Source organism: Pyrus communis, chromosome 7, assembly GCF_963583255.1.
Source record: "Pyrus communis chromosome 7, drPyrComm1.1, whole genome shotgun sequence".
Taxonomy (NCBI): Eukaryota; Viridiplantae; Streptophyta; class Magnoliopsida; order Rosales; family Rosaceae; genus Pyrus; species Pyrus communis.
The window spans coordinates 28,482,571-28,506,535 of NC_084809.1; the positions used below are offsets into that span (position 1 = coordinate 28,482,571).

A 23,965-nucleotide genomic window follows, 5' to 3' on the forward strand; every position below is an offset into this window, starting at 1 on the left:
CCAGGGTGAAGCACAAGGCCATAATAATGCTTAATTGGTTCAGAAATTTCTTTAAGAAAAAAAGACATGGTCATGTGTGTAGTGATTCTGGTTTTAACATAAGAATAGTTGGTTTAAACTTAGGTCACCATTGCATTCGTTATAACTTTGAATTACTTACACTAATGAAAGGTTTAATTCGAAAGACACCTTTATTGTATGCATGATTATATCAATATGTTTGTGGTTAATAATAAAGAGAGAATTGTTATTATATTATTTATCATATTATTAAAATTGAGAAGGATTGTTAGAGATTTCAATAATATATATATATATATACATATATAAGAGAGAATTGTTATTATATTATTTATCATATTATTAAAATTGAGAAGGATTGTTAGAGATTTCAATAATATATATATATATATACATATATATATATATATGAATGACTTGGTGCTGCATTGTGCAGCATATGTGCGTACGGACGACAACCTTTAGTAAAGGGTTGGGTTTTATTCAACTTTTTACTGTTGTATATTTTATTGAATGGTTGCAATTTTTGGTTAAAAGATATGATGTTTACTTAAATTATATAAGTAGAATTAAAAGATGTAATTAGTCAATATTTATTTTCTGAAAATTCTAAATAGAAGACATGTCTTTTGGATCAACATTATTAAGAAGGGCTTGTATATCTTCAACTAAAATGAAGGGATTCGATGAACCAGTGCTTTAATGCCTATAAATACCTATTGTGGCATAATGTTTCACACACAATTTCAGATATTTGTTTCTACATTCTTTGTTTTCTTCTCTCTCCATCACATTCATACAATTTCTTTCTAGTTATTTCTAAGGAAATATAATTCGGTTTTGCTAATTGAACATTTCATACTTTGTTGTATCCTGGAAGTGATTTGCCAAGAACCCTTTAGCAAACTCATTCGAATGGGGACAAACAATACGTTAAGGAAATGATTCAAATCGTACCTCAAAGTCATCATTCGGATTATTCTCTATATTTCTACATTAACTCTAACATTTAGTAGGGTTAATCTGAAGATAAGGATGAAAGACAACTTGCAGAAGCAGAAAGAACATTGACGTGGGTATTGAAAGTACTTCCATAGACCAGGAAGAAAGTGCCAGAACATTTCAAAAAGAATGGAGTTTGAGATTGTGCAGGCATGAAGAGGGATATAATCTCCTAGATAGAGTCAAAATTGACCTAATAACTAAAAACTATTAATTTAGAGATAGCCCTAGTTCATCAAGGGGAAGAGATAATGCCCAAAACGGTGTCAGTTTGATTGTATTCATAAAATAAGTGAAGAATATAAAAAACAGGATTAAGTACCTAAATCCTCCAACATTTTAATGTCATTCTAAATTGGTCTCAAACTTTTTAAACATTCTAAACAAGTACCTAACCAATGAAAAATGTCACATCCGTTAAGGCCTAGATAATTTTTCAAACGTAGATTATGTTCAAAATCCATTGATTGGGTATATCATGTTCAACATTAATATGAGTTGCTTCAAAATTCGAATTTCAAATATAGATTATGCAATATGGCACCCAATGAACAAATGAGTGTCAGCAATTGGATCTTAACGAGAGTGTTGCAGGAGGACGTTGAAAATCCATTTAGAAATCCAAATGCTCATCATTATGCAAGATGTTATGAAGAACACAATACGGAATGCCATCTCAGAAGCAACACTGGGCAATCACACAGCCAGGCCCAGGACACTCTACAAATGAACCACCCAGGGACTACAAAATCACTAAACAAATGGCTTAGAAGAAGCAATTGTGACCGAGCGAGAGACAGAAAAACGGCAGTTTAATAAAAGCACAAGTGCTTCAGCAGAAGAAGCAGTCAAACACTCTCTCTGTGTTTAAAGTAACCTAAAATAAATCATTATTAAGTTGTACGTCTTATAGTAATCAAACATAATGAATTTCCAAGCAACAATCAGAAAAGAACGCACTGCAAACATAATGAATTCCATCCGGGAATTGTCTCAGCAGAAAATCACAACAATCCGAGTTCATGCATCCATTCAATAAACTAAGGCACAGAAAATGGGAGGACACATAATATAACAAAATTATGAGAGCTAACCATTTAACTCCAAAAATTTGAAATTAAAATTCTAAATACCATATCAAAATACATAAAACGTAATCCACAACAAAAACCACGGTTCCAAGTCTAAATCAAAATTATTTCAACTTAACCTACCATATCGATACTCCCAACAGCCATATAAAACGGTGCGTTTGACTCAGTCGCCGCCAGCCTTCTGGTACACATAGGTGAGACCACACTTACCACAGTAGTGCCTGTCGAAATGGTTGGCCATGAAAGTCCCGGCGCCGCACTCGGCGTTGGGGCACTCCTTTCTCAGCCTCTGGACCTTTCCAGAATCGTCGACCTTGTAGAACTGGAGGACAGCGAGCTTCACCTTCTTGTGCTTGTGCTTGATCTTCTTGGGCTTGGTGTAAGTCTTCTTCTTACGCTTCTTGGCGCCACCGCGCAGGCGGAGCACCAGGTGCAGAGTCGACTCCTTCTGGATGTTGTAGTCGGCAAGGGTCCGGCCGTCCTCCAGCTGCTTGCCGGCGAAGATGAGTCGCTGCTGGTCCGGCGGGATGCCCTCCTTGTCCTGGATCTTGGCCTTCACATTGTCGATGGTGTCGGAAGACTCAACCTCTAGGGTTATCGTCTTCCCCGTTAGGGTTTTCACGAAGATCTGCATCTTTGCTGTCCGCAGAAGACGCAGAGGTAGATTCGGCTAGGGTTTCAACTTTCGGCTCTCTCTCAAATATGCCCTTAGTAGAAGGGAGAGGGGATTAGGGTTTTTGAGGACAAGGGGAGTTTTTGTCCCTGGGCTTCAGCAAATGGGCTTTGGCCCAGCAGTAACCTAATAATACGACGCGGCGTTTATTTTATACGAAAAGGCGTTCCCGCACCGTCTCCAGATGGAAGAAGCATTTTCAACTTCGCTGGCCTGGAGGCGGTGAGGAGTGAAAAAAACGGAGCAAAAAATGGAGACTCGATGCAAATTTTGGCTTCCGAAAAAGAAGAGATTTTGTGCCAATGTCCCCCTCAACGACTCTCTGTAAGCTCACTCTCTCTCTCTCTCACACTCTCTCTCTAGAGTTGGTTTGTGATTGTTCATATCATGGTAGGTTTTGTGGGAACCACACAGCGAGGTTGGATGGCGAGTGGGTTCCATGCCCAATTGACCCTTCTCAGTAAGTTCCTTCGTTCTCTTATTAGTCTATGAAATGTGAAGTTTGAATATTTCTTGCTTTTAGCAAACATGGTCTCTGTGTGTGTGCGCAAGTGAGTTATTGAAACTGTTTATTTGTTGTGTTGGTTTTATGTGATTGAATAGCTCTGTACTTAGCGAAAATCTCGAAGGACATGTGAGGAGGTGCCCTTTACTCAAACAAGTGGAGTCTTTGACCAACCAACCCTTTTACCAAAAGGGTATCAATGCTGGCAAAGAAGACGACCACGATGAAATAGAATCGTTGGGAGTCGACGGGCCCGGAGATTTGGCATCGTCTAATAAGCCCTTGTTGGGGGCTTTGGACATTGTTTCGGAGATGAAGAGGAATGCTGTTTATAGTATGACTGTGCCTGATTTTTACAAATTAGTTGAAAAAATTGAGTCTGTTCATGAATCTTTGTGTAAGGATATTCGGGACTCGTATAAGGTGACAGAAGCTTGTGGGATGTGGATTAAACGAGAGGTAGACAGGTATGTAGAAGCTGGAATGTTTGGTTTGTTCTCATCGTAGGGGTTGTTTGATTGTGTAAGATTAAGTTGTTGTTTGCAGAAAAATTCCGTTTCAAGAGAAACATGTTATGCAGCAGGTGTCAATTCTTGGGAACTTGGAAGATTTTGGGGTATTGAAGAATTCGGAAGGAGGAGAGAGGGCTGACTCTGGTGATGGCAATGGTGTTCCTGCGGTGGTTGAGTTTGGGGCGGGGAGAGGATACTTGACACAAATGCTGGCAGATTGTTATGGGATCAAAAGGGTTTTTCTGGTTGAGAGGAAATCGTACAAGTTAAAGGTTAGTTTGGTTGAATGCATCCTTTTCCTAAGGTTAGATTGATTGCTTGTATTTCATATAGGGAAATTTGAATATGCTCGTCACCTTCGCAGACCTTGATTGTCTAATAACTTATTTATTCTCTATGTCATGAAAATGCTAATTCTAGGCTGATCGATCCCTGCGTCAGAAGGAGAGATTGATTTTGCAGCGTTTGAGAATTGACAGTAAGGTTTCTTGAAATTTTGTTTACTAGAAACTATAAAATTTTCTTGTAGTTTTAGTATCTCAATCAGAATATGATAATTTAAGTGCGATGGGATTTTTGAGGGAAAAAAATAAATGCAGTGCTATTTTTTCCTTGACAGTTAAGTTTTTACAACTCTCATTTAGGTATAGGCAGATGTTGGTTATAAACATGCAGATACTTATATGCAGTTTCACAAAATTTCAAGCCCACATGGTTCGCCCCTGTGCATGTGGCTAGTTATCTGGGACTTGGATGTACAACACCATTTGTCTGTCCCAGACACTACATTTGTTTCCATGGGCAGAAATCATAGCATGTGATTTTTTCTGTTATATATAAGATGGCAGATACTTTGTTATAGTTCAAATTTTAACTTTTGCAGTTGAGGATTTAAACTTGAATGCTGTTGAGTCATTGCGGGGAGGTCAGTACCTGGCTATTGGGAAACATCTTTGTGGGCCTGCAACAGGTAGTCAACGATAAACTCACCTTAAAGCCACCGAAGTCATCACATATAGATAAGAAGTTAGAGTCTCATAGCAATCATTGTATTTCATGTTAATATTGTTTGTATGTTTCTTGTGCAGATTTAACTCTGAGATGTTGCCTTGGGGAACACTTGCAAAGCAATATCGAACGGCTCAGTGTTAACCCAAACCTGAGAGGTTTGGCTATAGCAACATGTTGTCATCATCTTTGCCAGTGGAAGCACTACATAAGTAATCACTAATCAATTTTTGTCGCCATAAAATTCATAAATTAGTTGTTGAAGTAATATGTCATTTAAACTATATGCATATATCTTTCCATCGTTAAATGGGCTGTATAAATTGGCTTCCCTACAGATAAAAAATATTTATTAGAGTTGGGTATCACCAAAGAGGTATTCCATGCAATTACATGGTTTACCAGTTGGGCAGTAGATGCTGATCACGGTGCTAATCTTCGCGATGTTACTGATTGCAGACCGCATTTAGAATCCATGTAATCATCTTGAACTTGTGTTTACTTGAATAGCCTGAACTATGGTTACGCTTTCCACGAGATAGCTTTCCCTTTTTCTGTCCTCTTTTGTAACGGTTGCTTATCAGTGGAAAAACTATGTTGTGACAGTGAAAGGAAGCAATGTGGCATAGACGATGGAGTTGAAGACTGTGTGCGAAATATGAAGGCAGTTGAAAGGGCTGTGTTAGGTTTTATGTGCAAGCAGATTATAGACATGGGTAGGTTAATGTGGATGAAGGAACGAGGATTAGAAGCAGAGTTTGTCAAATACGTTCCGTCTAGCGTTTCTCCTGAAAACCATCTATTGATTGGTAGATGCACCAACCATTCTTGAGATATAATTTTCTTCTTGTATTGAACCCGCATTCATAGTTGTTTTTTTAGTTTGGAAATTCTTGCTGTCTCGGCTGTCAAATGCAAGAGCGGACTTTTCATTCATATTGATTAGTGGCAGCAATATGCTCCTTGAATAATTACAATCTGAACCAATTCCATTAAAATTACAGGAAGCCTAAATTGGTACTAAGGGTGTTTTTTCCGAAGGATAGGATCTGAAACAACGTTTCTAATTTTCATTTCAAACTATCCTTCCGAAATAATGTTTCTAATTTTCATTTCGAAATTTCAGAATCAAATCGGATACAATTACAATTTTCAAATTCGAAAATTTCTACATATTCGGAGATTTGGAATCAGGATAATTGTGGATGGAGAACATAATTCGAAAACAGTAAGTTTGAACACAATGCATTTGATACTAGGGGTGGGTTTTGTTTCATTTGGTTCAAAATTTCGAAATTACCATTCAATCCTATTTTTGCAATTTGTAAAGGAGAAACCGAAATATTATGGTTAGATCTCTTTTGGTTCGGTCCTTTTTCGGTCTTTAGTTTTATTCATTTTTTTTTCGTAGAAATAGAAGAGAAAATGAAAAAAAATATATATAGCGAATAAGGTTCAAAATATTTGAGCCTTAAATTGGGTTTGCCTAGCCTTAGATTGAAATTTGGCTAAAGATTGACTCGGAATTAGCTTTTAAAGATGAATACAAAACATAAATAAATAAAAATATCAATCTATATCTCATTCAATTCGGTTCACGCCAGTTTATTTTCCGAACCATCATAACCAAAACTGAACTAATAATTTTCGGTTTGATTTTTTTGCAGTTTCAATTCGATATTCGGTCTGGTTTTCAATTAGTTAATTTTCCCCCTTTTTTGTTGGGTTTTCGATATATTTGTACTTAGAAAAAAAGAGGGGTTCATTACCACTTTCTTGCTTCAATCTAGAGTGTTAATTTGAATCAATAAAGTGGCGACAAAATTTTAAAAATACACTGAGAGTCACTGGTGCGTTTGGACGCGGAACTTTGTAACAAGATTGCTACAAAATGTAGCATCAGCTGAATTTATGAATGCGAAAAGTTATTGCGTGGATAAGAATCAGATACACCACTCCGACATTGGTAATGTCAATCGCGGATCACATTCGCCCAATTATAAGTTAAACAATGTCTGTAAAGAGCAAGGTTTGAAATGAAGTTTGAACAACTAAAATTTGAAGCCTTCCATTTTTTTTGGGAAATTGAAGAATAAAGTCTGCATATGATTCATAGAGATACCGAGACAGAGAAGTATGAAAGTAGAGGAAATCATTGTTCAAGATCTTGTGTGAAGATTGGCATCATCATTTCATTGATGATGAAAGCCAAAGGTTTTCTCAGTGCTATAACACAGGTACAGAAATCCATCCTCGTCCTTGAACGATTCATATACAGAATCCATCAAACTAGCTGCAAATCACATTCCCGACAACGAAGAGCGCTGCTGCTATATTAGCATTATATATACATGACAAAAATACGGAAACAAGAAATGCTAATGCCGATGATACACGGAAGTAACTTGACTTGAATATACCTGTTTGAGGCAAAGTATCCTTCACAAAAACGAAGAGAGCTGTTCCAGGGGCCAGGTGAAGTCTGCTGCTCAAAACGTAAATGAATTGGCCGACGGACATGTCTCGAGGGACGAGGTATCTGTCATCCAAGAGATAATCGATCAGAGATGTATGTTAATTATAATAGGGGTGCTAACAATCAAGTTCATTTGTATGTATCATGCATGTATATCCTATTGGGTCCTTGGCAGTTGGCATCAAGGAAACTAATATAAATATTTGAATGCTAGTGACCAATACAACCTTTAACCTAAATGAAAAACATAACCCTAGTCTCCTTACTATTTCGGTTTGGTGTTTCTGGTGAGTTACTTTTGCATACAAAAGAGGTCTATAAACTTACTTTTTCTTTTCCATCTGAGGAAGATTGCTCCTCGCATACTTTTCCACAATGACCTACAGTAAATATGAATATCAAAGATTTAAACTCTTTCACTTCAAATTACCAAAAAAAACAAAGATTAAGACTAATAATACAGAAGATTAACAGAGTTGGGGCCCAAAATTCAGAAGAACAACTTACGGGGACTCGATCAGGGTATTTGGCCACCATGTCCCGTGACTCTTCAATCCTTTGATCTAAAGAAAACAATTTCAAAAGATTTACATATCAGCCTCAGCCCGATTCCAAAAACAATAACAAACAAAAGGAGCAAAGATTTTGTTTGTAGAATCCCAACACACCAAATGTAAACTCGTCCTTGAATGTTTTTGTTCGACCCATCGCTGTCTGTCGCTCTGTCTCTCCGACTCTGACTCTCTGATGAGATAGGAGGAAGGAACAAGAAGAAGAAGAAGAAGAAGAAGAAAAGAGTGCCGCAAACGCGATGCAACCGCAGACGAGATGACTCTACTTCTTGGGTTTATCTTTTCTTTTGCATTTTAACGAATTTTTTTTGGGCCGAATATTTGGGTCCAACCCGGCGAGGCCCATCAAAACGCTTAAATCCTTCACGTTTCAAACGGTTGAGTCGGAAACTCGGACAATAAACGAAGCAAAGGAGTTTGAGCACGAAGCAAAGGCAAAAGCATGGCTATGGCAGTGGAGAAGAAGAGCGGTTCATGGCGTCTGCAGAGCGGCCAATCCCTCGGAGAAATCTCAGCCCTTTGCTTCCTCCACCTTCCTTCTCCCCTCTCTGCTCTCCCTTACCTACTCGCAGGTACGCTTCTCTCTCTCTCTCTCTCTAAACCCTTTCAGCTTCAAATTCATTGTAATGTTGATTTGAATGCACAAAATAGGGTCGGGTTCGCAAATCATGGTGTATGATTTGGAAATGGGAACAATGGTGAGATCGTTCGATGTGTTCCAAGGGATTCGAGTGCACGGGATAATCTGTTGTAGCTCTAGTTCTAGTACTGAACGCGCAGAGGGAACACTGGCGTCTTCTGTTGCTTTCAAAATTTCCGTGTTCGGCGAAAGGAGAGTGAAGATGTTTAGTTTGCAGATTGAAACGGTGCAGCAAGTCAATGTCAGTTTGACTCTGTTGCAATCCTTGCCAAAGTTCTCAAACTGGGTCTTGGATGTTTCCTTCGTTAAGGTAAACCTTCAAATTCTAATGCTTTTTCTCATTAACTAATGGGTTTCCAGCTAGCTTACTCGGGTTGTGGAGTTGAGAATTTAGTTTTTGTTGTTTGATTGGTGGATTGGTAGCAGGGCTCTGTGAGTGGCTCAAATGGGGAAGGTGATTGTCTTGCTATAGGGTGTAGTGACAACTCTGTCCATCTATGGGATCTCTTAGCTTCTGCTGTGGTTCTTGAAGTTCAACATCCTGGTTAGTTAGTTCTAACTGAATTAACTAATTTGTTTTGAGCTTTCTTTTTAGATTTCCAATTTTTATTTGAAGTTCAAGTACTCAAATTTTAATTTGAACTGTAGAGAGGACCCTTCTTTATTCAATGCGGTTATGGGGAGACACTCTTCAAGCTCTCCGTGTTGCATCTGGTACTATCTATAATGAGGTGCCTAGTCTTTTCTTTCCATGATTCTCCCCACCCACCCAAATGATTACTATATGCACCCAAAGCTTGTTTAAATTGTTCTATTTTTCTAAGTTTCACCGAGGTTTTGAAATGAAAAAAAGAAAAGAAAACTATCATAGATTCATAATTACAAAAATCTTTCAAAGGGATCTGATTCATTACGTATTCTATGAATCACTGCCTTCCCCCTATGCCCCTATTAATAGTCTTAATGTACTAATTTTTCTGTTTTTCTTAAGTTCTTAACTTTTAAAGAATTGGGTTTCCGCAGATCATTGTATGGAAAGTGGTGTCTCGGTATAATGCTGCATCTTTAACAAATCAAGTAGAAGACGGCATTGATCAGATAAATTCATTCTCAGACTCTGTTCAGCCTCATGCTTGCCAGTATGAAGCTGTTCATGTAAGCAAACTTGTTGGACACGAAGGTTCCATCTTTCGGATAGCCTGGTCCTTTAATGGAACCAAATTGGTTTCTGTCTCTGACGATCGTAGGTGAATTTGTTGATTCTATGATCCTAAAACTACTATCATGTGTTTTCCTCTTGAGAGTGTTTCCATTCAATAACTTTGTCTCTTCTTTGGTACAGTGCTCGTGTCTGGGCAGTTTGTGCAGAAACAAAGCATTCTGAGAATCCAGGAGAGTCCATTGGCCTTGTGCTGTTTGGTCACAATGCCCGAGTTTGGGACTGCTGTATTCTTGGTTCAGTAAGCTTTACAAAAGCTTTTGAGCAGTCATTGTCTTCTTCTTCTCCTTTCTTTTTTGTTTCTCTACTGTCCAAACAAAATAACATCATTGGAAAATCAACTCACCATGTCAAAGCAATATAGATAAGAACAGATTATTAGCTTCAGTTAAATCCTGGGGAAAGTTTTTCATTTGATTGTGTTTTCAATCCTATCTATCTCTAAGCATGCCATTTAATCACTGTGTCAATATGTATGGTGAGAAGAATAAACTTTCCAAAATCAATTATCCAAGTCAACTTGAACTTTCTACGTAATCACACTGGGTTTGTCTCGCGTGTGATTAACTCATGATGGAAATGGTCCTGGTGATTTAGACTAGATTGTAAAATTCCTAATGTATGGATTGCTGATTCCAAAACCATTTATTTGTTTTAGTTGATTGTCACTGCTGGTGAGGATTGCACATGTCGTGTGTGGGGACTGGATGGTAAACACCTTCAGATGATCAAGGAGCACACGTAAGTGCCTTGTGGTTCTTTTTCTGTCAATGATTTGAATTCATTTTTATTTAACCTGAATCTGTAAATGAAATGGTTGTAGAAATAGCAAGAATAAATTTTACAGAAAAAAAATTGTTGGTAGTGATTCCAGAAACATTGCCGTTCTGGTAACAGCCTTGATCATTCCCTTTTTGTGGTCCTGTTATGTGCAGAGGAAGGGGCATATGGCGTTGTTTGTATGATCCAAACTCTTCACTTCTCATTACTGCTGGTTTTGATTCTGCAATTAAAGTGCATCAGCTGCACACTTCCTCTGGGAGCCTGGAGGGACATGCAGATACAAAAGAATTTAATAGAACGATTACATACACAGTTCATATCCCTACTTTTTCAGAGAATATTGGACCTATGGACAGGTAATGCTTTGATTATTGAAGAAGGTTTTGGGGTCCTTCCCAAATTCTTAACTCCAAGAAAATAAAAACTTAAGTTTGTAGTCTTGGTAAAAATATTGTTTTGTATTAGAAAATGCTATATAACAATTTGGTCCTCCACCTGCTCAGCTAGGGTTTTGATTCATTGGCATCACAGCCAAGAAGTATTGTGGCTGTAAGAGTCCAACCTCTTAAATCTTGTTTCTATTGAGGATGTTTTATAGAATTTTTAATGTGTTGCGAACGATCAGTGGAAGGGTAGTTAAGGCCTAAAAATTGATTCTTCAATATTCAGAATCCAAGCAAAACCTTATAATCACTTATATATGCACACACATTTTCCTTATTTTGGTTTATGTTTCTTAGATGTTGTCTTCCTGAAATCTAGTGAATATAGTAATGTTATCTTACTTTACATTGGTATTAAGAAATACTGTTTCCTTTTTCTGAGTTGGTCCAGCAAAAGCGAATACGTCCGTTGCTTGAGCTTTGCATGTGAGGATACCCTTTATGTTTCAACAAACCATGGCTATCTGTACCATGCTAGATTATTGGACACTGGAGAAGTTGAATGCACTGAACTCGTCCGCCTCAGTCAGGAGGTCCAGATTGTTTGTATGGATTTGTTGTCAGAACCACTTGAACTTTGCTCCAGCATTGAGGACTGGGTTTCTGTTGGAGACGGAAAAGGAAACGTAACAATAGTTGGCGTTATACGTGATGCTTGTACTCCTAAAGTGGGTTTCTCCCTTACTTGGTCAGCTGGGATAGAGAGGCAACTCCTAGGAACACATTGGTCCAAGTCACTAGGTTCTGGGTAATGATCAGTCTTTGCTCTATTAAAAAATAATTATCAATTTTCTCTTCAATACCTGATTTCTTCATTGCAACTATGTTATCAAGGTCTTCATTCTAGATATATGTTGTCCATAATTGGCAAGGGTGGTCCATATCATACAATGACTACACATACCAGTGTTCCACTTTCTAGAATGGTATACCCGTGCCACTTAAATTTCCAATGATAGACATCATCCAAGCCTTGCTTTAAATTTTAGATGCAGAAGTTTAAAATATTTAAATCACCAATTCTGCTGTTCATACCATGTAGGTATATCTTCACCACTGATCCCAGAGGAACATTAAAGCTCTGGAGGTTGTCTGACCATTCTGCAAGGAGCTGCAATGTCTCTCTTATGGCAGAGTTCAAATCAATTTTCGGAACTCGAATAATGTGTTTGGATGCATTGTTGGAGGAAGAGGTAACTGTTTTCCATTGTCTTCTTTTTCCTCTTAATTTGCACGTGGTCCTGTGATTGGCATGAAGTGTCCAGAATCACTACGATGGAATATTTAAATACCAGGGAAACCCCGTGGAGTGTGGGTTGACACTGGCCAGCTTAAATTAAGACAAAATATAACACATGGTGGTCACTGTTGTGTTAAGCGACATATCATATATCCTATCCTTCCCAACGTTAGTGTTTGTTCATCTCTCTCTCTCTCTCTCTCTCTCTCTCTCTCTCACACACACACACACACACACAATGAAATCATGTTATTGAATATTCTTGTATATTAGATAAGGGGAGACTATGACTACTGCTCAGGTACAGAGAGATATGAAGACTTTAAGGACAAGTCTAAGGAAATATTTAACTGTTTGCCTAAATTTATAAAAGATTATACATGAATTGTTGATCATGTGAAAAGAAGATGTGGCTTCGTTAACTTTTCAGTTCTTGAATTAAATCTAGAGAAAACTGATATTAGTTTAATTTCTTTAGAAACTATTTGGTATGGTCCAGATAAACTTAATTGTTTTTATATTCTTCTGGTCGATTTTTGTAGGTATTGGTATGTGGAGATATACGTGGGAATCTTGTTTTGTTCCCCCTGTTGAAGAGTGTCTTGCATGGAACGGTAGAACCTAACATGAAAATATCTCCGTCCAATTACTTCAAAGGAGCTCATGGAATATCAAGTGTTTCAAGTCTGGCTGTTGCTAGACTAAGCTCCGAAAAGATTGAAATACGCTCGGTATGGTCACAATTGACTTTTAATCTGCAAGAGTGATGACTGATTATAACACTTACTTTCCATTATTTCCAAAGTTATTTGTGTGTCTTTGTGTATAGTGAGTAGTGAGAAATTGTAATGCCTTTTAAACTTTACCTTTTCCCTTTTCTTTATTAGAAACACTTTATAGCAGTTACCAGAGAAAATACGACTGCTTTCTTAATTTCCCAGTTTCTCAGACAGGAGCAGATGGGTGTATATGCTATCTGGAGTATGAAAGAGATATGAAGAGTTTGCAATTTATAGGGATGAAACAAGTGAAAGAGTTGAGTCTTATTGAATCCGTTTCTGATAATAGCTCTGTTAATGAGTTGTCAACCTGTCATTGTGCTGCTGGTTTTGCATCAGTGGATTTTATAATTTGGAATTTAATAACTGAAACCAAGGTATTGTCCCTTCCTGTATGGCTGTACCTATAACTTCTTCCCCTGAAACGATTGTAAGTTTTTTGTGTTATTTATTTTGGTGCCTGAGGATCCGTATATGTTCCAGGTTGTCCAAATTCCATGTGGTGGATGGAGGCGGCCACATTCCTATTATCTTGGTGATATACCAGAAATAAAGAACTGTTTTGCATATGTTAAGGTTTGTAATTGACCAAAAAGTAGACATCCATAGCAGGCTACGATATGAGTTGTTTTAGTTTTATTTATGCCATTAAATGTTCTTTTTCTGCTAGGCACATTACGCTATCTTTTCATTTGATCATTCCGTATACATTTCATTTGCTTACTTTGAAATAGAAAAGAGTAAGTTTTCATCAAGTTTATAAAAATGTTGTATTTATCTTAAATTCTGCACTAAAAGTCTGCACAATATTTATTTGAATTTCAGGATGAGATCATTTATATCCATAGGCGATGGGTTCTTGATGGTGAAAGGAAGATGCTCTCCAGGAATTTGCATATGCAATTTCATGGGAGAGAGATGCATTCCGTATGCTTTGTCTCTGAAGATTTGCAACCTGGAGTAGATGAGAAGTACAGCCTATTCACTGGATCTAGTTGGATGGCTAGTGGGTGTGAAGATGGAACTGTGAGGTTGACTAGGTATGGTTACAATTATTAGCAATTTACTTTCTAAAATTGAAAAAAGAGAGAAAGTAGTTGAGCACCTCCGCTATGAAACTGGGGTTTTTCGGAGGGTTATGCAAAACCAGCTAAATGTATAATGATTTACTTAGGTATACGCCAGGTATTGAAAATTGGTCTGCATCAAAATTGCTTGGGGAGCATGTTGGTGGATCAGCTGTGAGATCAATATGCTGTGTGTCAAAGTTATACATTGTTCCATCAGATGCGGCCAGCATAAATGAAAAAAATGCAGCAGCGGAGAACAGAGAAACTCCAGTTTTATTGATTTCAGTTGGTGCAAAGCGGGTCTTAACTTCTTGGCTACTAAGAAGTAATAAGGTGAACAAAAAGGATGAAATACTATCTGATCAGCAGCATAACATCACTGGAAATGGAAATAAAGTTTTGTTGCAAGAGTCATCTTCAATGTCATTCCAGTGGCTTTCAACAGATATGCCAGTCAAGTATTCTAGTAATCCAAAATTTCCAGACAATATAGGGAAAAAAATTGGTCTAGCTGGGAATGTTTCTACTGAAGAAGCTGATGCAGGATCTAGATTAGTGTCTTCAAAAAAGGGAAATATGGAGTTCAAATCTTCAGTTAAGGATAAATATGAAGATGACTGGAGATACCTAGCTGTCACTGCGTTTTTGGTCAAATGTGCTGGTTCCAGGTAATAGGAAATGACTAATTGTTTGCTATTCTTATCTAATTTCTCTTTTTGATCTAATTCTAAGTTCTCGATTTCTTTCAGGATTACCGTTTGTTTTATTGTTGTTGCTTGTTCAGATGCCACCCTTGCATTGCGGGCTCTAGTTTTGCCCTATAGGCTATGGTATTAATGAGGGAGCCCTATCTTCTATTTTTAATGATTTTCGCATCACGTCATAGTTCATATATGACATTCCTCTATGATACTGTAGGTTTGATGTTTCTGTGTTGGTTCCGCTATCATCACCAGTTTTGGCATTGCAGCATGTCATCCTTCCCACATGCATCCCTTCTGAAGGTCAGTCATTGAATGGATCATATATGGGCTTGAGAAATGGGTGTATGGGTTTTAGAAATTTCACCATTTTAAATTTCTGAATCCCTCTTCTGAATTTGGGATGAACCTTGTACTGATTAAAGTCTGTACACATAGCCTTCTCTGATCTGATGTTTTTCCCCTTTTTTTTCCTTGGATTACTGGTACTGTCACAACTGATGCATCTAAAGTCCTTTAGTTGAACATAAGAGATGGTTTTTCATATTTTAAATTAAACTCGACACCCCTATTAATTTATAATGCATAAAATACCTTTCTCTGAGCTCCAGGTTGATATTTTTGAGATAGTTGTGAGCCTCATATCTTGAAAATCTAGACGGTCACTTTTCTCTTTGTAACCTGAGCTTTGTCCCTTGTCATGATTTTTATACTGCCTAAGCACGTTCTTGCTGGGTTGTGAATATTATTTGTATTTCACTTTTGTCCTAATTTATTGTTTTGATGTTTTGAATTTATATTTTCAAAGTATTGTCTCTAATATAACTTGATTTGCAGATAATGTTCAGAGGGGGAGTTTGTATATTCTCATTAGTGGGGCTACCGACGGAAGTATTGCCTTTTGGGACCTCACCAAAAGCATTCAAGCTTTCATGCAACTTGTATCAGTACTTGATGTTGGAAAGTTCATTGATTGTCAGAAAAGGCCACGGACAGGGAGGGGAAGTCAGGGTGGACGACAGTGGAGATCTTTAGGCAGTAGCATGTCAAAGAATAAACTAGGCACTGGTTCCACCACTGTAAAAGCTGGAGAGGAAACTAAACGCAATTTTCCTAATCACATTATGGATGGAATGACATCGATGCAAAATGATCACGAGAGCAGAACAGTTTCTTCCCAAGCTGATGATACTGCTTCCGAAGTGAATGCTTCTGATTCCTCATCTGATATATGTGAAATATCTCCTTTAGTTGTTTTCAAGACCATTCATCAATCGGGTGTCAATTCTCTCCATGTTTCAGATGTAGAGGGTTGTCGAAGTCCTGAAATTGGGTTTCTGTACAATTTAATTAGTGGGGGTGATGATCAAGCGCTTAGTTGTCTTACGTTTGAATTGTCAGTTTCAGCATCAAACACTGGATCTGAGAATATGGCACTGGAAATTACAAATTCAGTCACTGAACTTGGAAGTAAAAGAAAAATTATTCACTCTAGTCAAGACAAGAACTATTGGATCAGATTCCTAAATCATGATAAAGTCCCTTCAGCTCACAGCTCTGCTGTAAAGGGTAAAGGAAATTCTTTGAAACGTGATTACTATCCCATTGTAGAGTAATTCCCAATGTTGAGAATAAAGACTCTGTCTTTAAACTCTTTTTTTGTTTTTTTTTTATGTCTCCTTTCCTAGAACTTTTGAAGGACTAGTGTTAGTAATTTTTCTTGCTGAAATTCACTGTATTTACTGTGTAATCAATTTGTGTTTTATTTATGAAGGTGTTTGGACAGACGGATCTTGGGTTTTTTCCACTGGTCTTGATCAACGTGTCAGGTGCTGGCGTCTAGAGGATGAAGGTAAACTAATTGAGGGTTCTTATTTCATCATAAGTGTGCCAGAGCCAGAAGCGCTGGATGCTAAAGTGTGTGGCCGGTGAGTAAAGTGCCTTGTACTAACATAGATTGACAACTACCTTCATAGCAGAATGATTTAGTATATCAGCATGATATGAACTGATACCATACTTCTTTGGCATTTTACCAAATATTCTTTGTGTTTCATTTAGGAACCATTATCAGATTGCAGTAGCTGGGAGAGGAATGCAAATGCTTGAGTTCTCTGAATCTTTTGATGTCAGTTGATGAACGCAGAAGAGTCAAGTTGGTATTTTGGTGATTTAATGTTTCACATGGCGAGGCGTTTTCTTTCCAGCAATCATGTTTTTAACGGCTGTTTTAGTAACAGCGGTCCTGCTATCATGAGTAAGAGTCTCACAGTTTTCACTCTGGTCTGCCATCTGCAAATTCTTGTTCTCTGAATTGCATAGCATGTGTAGAAGACCAGCTAGGTTGCGACAAGAATTGTAAACTCTTAGAGGACTATGATATGGTGATAGGTATCCTTTATATTTAGCGTTCATTTTTCTTTTGGGTCCTTGATGCAAAACACAAAGTATGTTTAGCTCTGAGTTATCCAGTTTTGCGGTTCGCATGAAAAATCTGGAGTTGTGAACTGTAATAAGAAAATAATAGATATGACGGTAAATTGTATAATCTAGCTTCAATGGATGTACAAGTTTTCAAGATCAAGTTAAAATTCCCCATTGATGCATTTTTTGAAGCTTAATTTTACATACAAGTAGGTAGCTTAAAAATCATCTATTGTGCACACTGATTAGGTGTCCTCACTTCCCGGGCACGAAGTTGGTGGCATAAGCCCAAGCGTTGTTGGTAACAGGATCAGCCAGATGATCAGCAAGGTTCTCAATGGGGCCCTTTCCAGTGACAATGGCCTGCACAAAGAAGCCGAACATTGAGAACATGGCAAGCCTTCCATTCTTGAGTTCTTTGACCTTAAGCTCTGCAAATGCCTCTGGGTCATCTGCAAGTCCCAAAGGATCAAAGCTGCCTCCTGGGTACAGTGGGTCGGTGATCTCACCAAGGGGTCCTCCGGCAATGCGGTAACCCTCAACAGCACCCATGAGAACCACCTGGGTTGCCCAGATTGCTAGAATGCTCTGTGCATGAACTAGGCTTGGGTTTCCAAGGTAATCAAGGCCACCTTCGCTGAAGATTTGAGCTCCTGCCTTAAACCACACTGCTTCTCCAAACTTGACTCCGTTCCTGGAGAGGAGCTCCGGGAAAACACAGCCCAAAGCACCAAGCATTGCCCATCTTGAGTGAATGACTTCAAGTTCACGGTTCTTGGCAAAGGTTTCGGGGTCTGCTGATAGCCCAGCAGTGTCCCATCCGTAGTCACCAGGGAACTCTCCGGTTAGGTAAGATGGAGCCTCACCGGAAAATGGGCCAAGGTACTTGACACGATCAGGGCCGTACCAGGGGCTCCCTGATGAGACAGCAGGCTTTTTCCCCGTCTTCCTCATAGAAACCCTACCATTTCCTTGGACAGCTGAGAACTCTGTCTGTGTGTTCAGAGGAATGGCCTTCCCAGTGAATGGGGATGAGAGAGCCATAGTTGCCATTGGGGATGAGAGAGAGAGAGAGAGAGAGAGAGAGAGAGAGAGAGAGAAGATGCTGATGAAATTGTTGGATGGTTTGAGTGTGCAGAATATGATGGTTCTGTTTTTATAGGGTGGTCCTGTGAGATCCAGAATCCTATCCAGAATCGATGTGTATCTTGATCCTTTTCCTGATTGGTTCAAAGGGGTGATGTAGTGATTTAAGCATCCAGCTCACCTTCCCATCCAATCAATCAAGGATACCATTGCAAATTGCAATCGGATTGTGTTCAAATTATTTTGGACTGTTTCCCCAGAACAGATATTGAGTCACTCTCTAGTCCTCGTAGCCCCAAGTGTAGGACATCCCTTGTTACGAAAATTCTCGAGTATGCCAATATATTGTATACATTGTTATATTTAACGACTGGTAGTGCGATCATGAATTTAACAAGTGGTGGTGATCCACGTAAAAGCGGATGTTACATTGTCGTATATAAATTACCATGTACTCTCCTTTGTTTTGGCAGTGCTTCGAAATTTCCTGGCTATTATATTAAAATAAAACTAATATAGTCTGGGATTTGATTTGGCTAACTTATTTAACTATTAATGTTTGACAAATTGTATTTGCTTGCAAAAGTCATGCATGAAAAAACATTCTCAGTTTCATCCAACCTCGTCAAGACCTAGAGATTATTGAAAGCAATTCTTAGTTTCAACTATATATGCTAGTGGATTTGGAGAAGACTAGTAACTCAGAAATTAAGTTTTGCACCACACTACAAGTGTACAGCGATTATAAGAAACAAATTATAACATCCACCAAATTGGACCCCAAAATTCTTCTCTTGCTCGATTATGTTGTTCTAATGAGATAGGAAGTTCGAATAATCCCAAGTATACGCAATTGGCTTGTAGCTCGTTTGGGTAAGAGCAGATGCTCTTGCATATGAAGTCTCGTGTTCGAATTTCCACCCCCGTGGTTTAAGTGAGTTTAGTATTATCTTATCATTTGTCAAGAAAAAAACCATGAGAATACCGTAAGGAGATTGGCACTAACTAAGAGCATCAAACTATTATTCTGATTTTATTATCAGCTGATGCGAACCACAACAAATCACACACAAATAAAGTGTTAGAAGAGAATTTAAAATTTTAAAATACAGGTATGTGCCGATCGGATTATCGAAAATTAATTGGATCATAGGAGCATGTGGCTATAGTTTCATTTAGCAACAAACAACCTTAAGAAAGCAAATGTTTTCTTGTTCCGTCATTTTCTCTCCTTTGCCGTCTTGCAACACTCCATGCATACCTTGCCATGGCTTATGCTATAGCAGTGAAATAGATATGAATCCTTTAAATGGTACAAAATTAAATCTTAGGTATAACACGTTGGGCTGGCCCAACCCAACACAAGCACATCGGGCTAAAGTTAGGACAAACCTCAGACAACCCTGGTTTTTTGAAGCTTCACGCCTGGGTCCATTACCAAAGGGACATTTCTACAGTAATCCCATGCTATCTTTCAGCATTTGTTTGTAAAATTATGTATATACACTGGTTTCAATTACTCCTTGATGAATATTTTTTCTTTTGAGTCAATATAACTAGTTTTAATTACTATTTTCTAGAAGTCTTATTATGCAATCGACTTTGAAAGCATTGCTGTCAATGGGAAAATCTTATCCATTTATCCAATAGCTTTTAGAGCATCAGTTGACCAAGCTACTTTTGTCGACACAGGAACCACATTGGCATACTTTGTAGAAGAGGCATATGAACCTCTTGTTCCTGCGGTATGTTTGTTTTATTTTGTTTGATTCATTTGACTATAGCATTGGGATGAAAAGAAAGCCTATCCTTGCCATTGTAACATGTTCTTTTTCTGCTTTTAAATGATCATTTCCTCTCATTCTTGAGTATGTGATTGTGTTGTAAGTCTACTTTCTCTTCGGAACTGATTTTGTGTTTGTTTGTTTGTGCAGATAACTTCAACTTCCAATTATGTGTCTCTCATCATTTCAAGACAATCACAATGTTATCTAATTTACACCGAGTATCTCTTTCTTACACACATAGTCACTCGCTTTAGAACAAAAACTCAATAACATTATGTATGTCTATTTTATTGGTTACAGCTCGGTATTGCTATGTGGTGCTTGAGTTTCAAGAAAGCTTAGGGAGCAAACCGAGGCTTCACAGTGTTAGGAGGTTAGGCCTCCAACACTATCATTAATATTTTCAGCAAAATGTTATAGTTTACTTGCTCAATGTTTTTACTATTACTATACTTAAAACACTTGTTTTGTAACTTGGATTGCAGATCTTGTTATAAATGATAAGATTGTGGCATATGATTTATCCCATCAGAGACTAGAATGGGCTAACTACAATTGTAAGAGTAATTACCTACTCTTTCCTTCTTTTAATTTCCTTTCCATACAGACTACAGCACACCTTAGAGCTTACGTGAAAAAGTGCACTAGCCAAGTATCGTGTATACACCCTTGTCCCCAAGCACGTCCTCCACTAGTAACTCCTCTTTCATGTTGTTTATGTTTATGAAGGAACAATTAATAATGTTGATGCACAAAATTGGTGAAGACTTTGGAACAACGTAAAGTGTCAAGTTTGTGACCTTCGCTCGGTTGCTCCGGTCACCTAGTGATGATGATGTGTAAAGAGGTAGAGATAGGGAAGCAAACACAAGATGTACGTCGTTCGCCCTAAGTCTGGCTACGTCCACGAAGTAGAGAAGTTTTCATTAATAGTGAAGGGTTTACACAAATACATAAGTTTAAGCACAATTACCATTAGTGGGTTCTAATGACTAGTTTAAGTACAATAATGACATTAGCCCCTCATTGTAGGAGAATGGTCTTTTTTTTATAGTTGAGAAGAGTCTCCAGCTTTTGCTCGCGACCAATGAGGGACTCTATAAGCCTTATTCTGATGTTGACATGTGTCGTGCTGTGATTGGGCTCATGGTTGGAGGGAAACTCTTGTGCTTTGGCAAGGGTGTCTCAGCATGAACCCCTCAATAGGTCCTTGAAGGTATGACGTTGACTGGTGCTCGGTAGTTTCGGGATTGGTCAAGTATAGTACAAATAAATAAACTAATATAACTTTTAAGGTATAGGCTGGATCATGTTTAGGCTCAGCCCCCAAAAATAAAGTTGTTCTATTACATCCTAATTTTAGGCCAACTTTGCTCGTGTTGGGTTAGGCTAGCCTAACCTATTGTACTTAAGATTGAAGTTTACATCTATTTGAAGTAATTATTTGTTATGTTTATATTCATATATCTATGTGTACATTGTAATTGTATCATATGCGACACAACAAGGGAATTGTTATTGGCACTCCAAAATTCTCATTCTACACTCCAAACTTTCTATATTTAGAAAGAAAAAAAAATACACTTGTAAGGAGTGTAGAATGAGATTTTTGGAGTGCCAATAACACTTCCCCACAACAATTATACAAAATTATGGCCTCACCTCCCTTCTCCATTAGAATTAAAAAACAAGTCTTTATAGCCCAAAACTTTTAGGTCTATGACAGCACACAAGGCAAATACATGTCCTCTTTCAATGAAATTAATGGGTTTTATTATATAATATAATACATAAGTAGAGATTTTAGGTACAATATGTTGGATTGGCCCGACCCAACACAAGCACAATGGGATTAAAGTTGGGACGACATATAACTTCATCTTTTTTAAAATGTGACAATTGACAATTCTTTCTCTCTCCCTCTTCCTTAAAAACTTTGAGTGAATGACATTGTCTATATTTTTATATTTCAAGGTGGCCGAGGCATTTCCTCCGGTGAGTCTAAATTTTGTTGTTGGTCCATTTATATTTTTGAAACCGGAAGGCTACCTTCTATATAAGGGCTTTCATCAAGTATGTTTACCTCCAGGCTCTAGCTTATTTTGTAAAATATTTTCAAAGTGAATGAATATTGTTGGAAATGTATGAAATAAGTGTATTCTTTTATCACATTGGTTTTGCTATGTGGTGCTTTGGTATTAGAAAGTTTTAGGGAGTGAACCATGGATTCACAGTTTTAGGAAGTTAGGCCTTGAAACACTATGTTATATATGTTTTTGTAAAGCTATTCCAAAAAATTTTAAGAGCATTTTTTCATAACTATTAGTCTTCTACCATAGTGTTTACTTAACGCCTCTATGCACTCGTGAAATGTTAGCTCCCTATATCATGTTATTGCATTTCAATTGCTATTGACGAGCTTTCCGTTGCATCTATTCATTGCTAAATTCAATTTAATACATCTCTTCCTCACTTTTTGTCGTCTGGGCTTAAAGAGCTCCATTCCAATTCATTTAAGCTCAAGATTGCAGACTTGACGACAATCCCCTCAAGAGGTACAAATTTACATATTAGGTACAACATGTTGAACTAGCCTGAGTTAATGTAATAATTAGTTGGTAATTAGTATTGTCAAGCACTCATTTTATCCAATTAAACTTGAAACCGTTGTTGTCAATGTGCAAGATTTTCCCATTGATTTAGCCACATTTAGTTCATTACATGACCGAGCAACTGTTATTGACATGGGAACCTTTTGAATTACAACACATCGAGCTGGCCCGATCCAGCACTAGCATAGCAAGCTAAAGTTGGGACGATATATAGTTTTATCTTTCACTTTTACAATTTACTACTCAAGTTCTTTGATTAAGTATGTCAATTCATCTGTTCATGTTTTACATGTTCCGTTCAATTTATACAATCCTACCAACTCATCAATTGCCCAGATGATGCCTTGTTCAGAAAAAATAAAAAATAAAACTTGGTTTAGGAACCGAATACTCCCATCAGAGTAACCAATGGAGCTAGAATCTAGAATATGCAAACGAAGATAGATAGTATGTTATTACATATCAAATGCATTGCATTGTGATATGATATGATACCAGTGTAATCTCAAATGCATTGCATTGTGATATGATATGATACCAGTGTAATCTCATGTTAAAATTGACTCTTCAACATTTGTGGTTTTCTGGTGTGCTATTTTAATTTTTTAACAATCAACATTAAGTAAGTAGAAAAAAGAAGAATGATGTAGAGATTTTTTAGTTGGTTTCTTGTTCCATAAAAGTTTAATTAAGATTGCATTGATGATCATACATGTTAAAAACAGGGGTAGTGCCTCAGTGTCCAGACTTTTGGTTGGACTGCAACTTTAGTTAATAATTTATTTAAGATCAACCGAGGGAGAATGTCTGTTATATCACAGATGTCCTCATGAGGGACAACTACCAATATGTTCTCCCATTTTTTGAAGGGAGATGGCAATGGCGGGGGTATACTCATTCTTGATCAAATTTTATAGCTAAGAATTGTTTATAATGTCTTGACAAAGTATGTCTTTGTCCCTTGTTTTATGTAATTGAATATTTTGTGATAGGATGCTGATTTGTGTGAATTGCCTATTGATTAATCCACTTTGTCATTAGTCATACTAATACATGTCATTGTTTTCAAATGTCAGTTGTTAGTGCTAATTTGTTGAGTCAGAAATATCTTCTCCTTAGTAAAATTTGAATTTTTATGTGTATATGGATAACTTTGGCTTAAAAGTCTGCTCTTTTCATCATCAGGAACATAGTGTTATCTAGTTTACACCAGGTTTGCGCTCTCTCTTTTCCCCCAAAAGGAGAATAATATATCTTCTACAAAGTTATTTTGATAACAATCTTCTAAGCCAACATAATTCTTTTGTAGAGAAATAAA

The 23,965-nt window shown here is 37.6% G+C and overlaps 5 protein-coding genes across 6 annotated transcripts; 2 read left to right on the forward strand and 3 right to left on the reverse strand.

Moving 5' to 3' along the window:
- Nucleotides 1-2,095: 2,095 nt before the first annotated feature.
- LOC137739195 (ubiquitin-ribosomal protein eS31 fusion protein) lies at nt 2,096-2,838 on the reverse strand. Its single transcript, XM_068478743.1, has one exon. It carries the CDS (start codon nt 2,749-2,751, stop codon nt 2,281-2,283), a length of 471 nt encoding a protein of 156 aa, XP_068334844.1. The 5' UTR covers nt 2,752-2,838; the 3' UTR covers nt 2,096-2,280.
- A 134-nt stretch (nt 2,839-2,972) lies between these two features.
- On the forward strand, nt 2,973-5,828 carry LOC137739194 (uncharacterized). Its single transcript, XM_068478742.1, has 9 exons — nt 2,973-3,114; nt 3,185-3,250; nt 3,394-3,762; nt 3,842-4,079; nt 4,228-4,285; nt 4,691-4,777; nt 4,896-5,027; nt 5,154-5,292; nt 5,422-5,828. The coding sequence occupies exons 1-9, from the start codon at nt 3,041-3,043 to the stop codon at nt 5,645-5,647; spliced, it is 1,389 nt and encodes a 462-aa protein (XP_068334843.1). The 5' UTR covers nt 2,973-3,040; the 3' UTR covers nt 5,648-5,828.
- A 1,122-nt stretch (nt 5,829-6,950) lies between these two features.
- Nucleotides 6,951-8,113, reverse strand: LOC137740832 (autophagy-related protein 8i-like). Its single transcript, XM_068480638.1, has 5 exons — nt 7,960-8,113; nt 7,799-7,854; nt 7,619-7,671; nt 7,236-7,354; nt 6,951-7,108 (listed from the first exon to the last, which is right to left on the reverse strand). The coding sequence occupies exons 1-5, from the start codon at nt 7,997-7,999 to the stop codon at nt 7,008-7,010; spliced, it is 369 nt and encodes a 122-aa protein (XP_068336739.1). The 5' UTR covers nt 8,000-8,113; the 3' UTR covers nt 6,951-7,007.
- A 152-nt stretch (nt 8,114-8,265) lies between these two features.
- On the forward strand, nt 8,266-17,322 carry LOC137739127 (uncharacterized). 2 transcript variants are annotated; one of them, XM_068478623.1, is made up of 20 exons: nt 8,266-8,435; nt 8,515-8,813; nt 8,927-9,047; nt 9,152-9,234; nt 9,527-9,750; nt 9,846-9,963; nt 10,381-10,463; nt 10,658-10,861; nt 11,340-11,696; nt 11,991-12,141; nt 12,731-12,919; nt 13,138-13,344; nt 13,451-13,543; nt 13,793-14,007; nt 14,142-14,705; nt 14,787-14,867; nt 14,956-15,041; nt 15,576-16,307; nt 16,513-16,666; nt 16,800-17,322. In XM_068478623.1, exons 1-20 carry the CDS (start codon nt 8,306-8,308, stop codon nt 16,873-16,875), a joined length of 4,167 nt encoding a protein of 1,388 aa, XP_068334724.1. In that variant the 5' UTR covers nt 8,266-8,305; the 3' UTR covers nt 16,876-17,322. The 2 variants fall into 2 exon arrangements, with proteins under 2 accessions (XP_068334724.1, XP_068334725.1); XM_068478624.1 differs by having other exon boundaries at nt 8,930-9,047.
- Nucleotides 17,247-18,273, reverse strand: LOC137739129 (chlorophyll a-b binding protein of LHCII type I, chloroplastic-like). The gene has a single exon (XM_068478625.1). It carries the CDS (start codon nt 18,213-18,215, stop codon nt 17,418-17,420), a length of 798 nt encoding a protein of 265 aa, XP_068334726.1. The 5' UTR covers nt 18,216-18,273; the 3' UTR covers nt 17,247-17,417.
- Between the last annotated feature and the right edge of the window lie 5,692 nt (nt 18,274-23,965).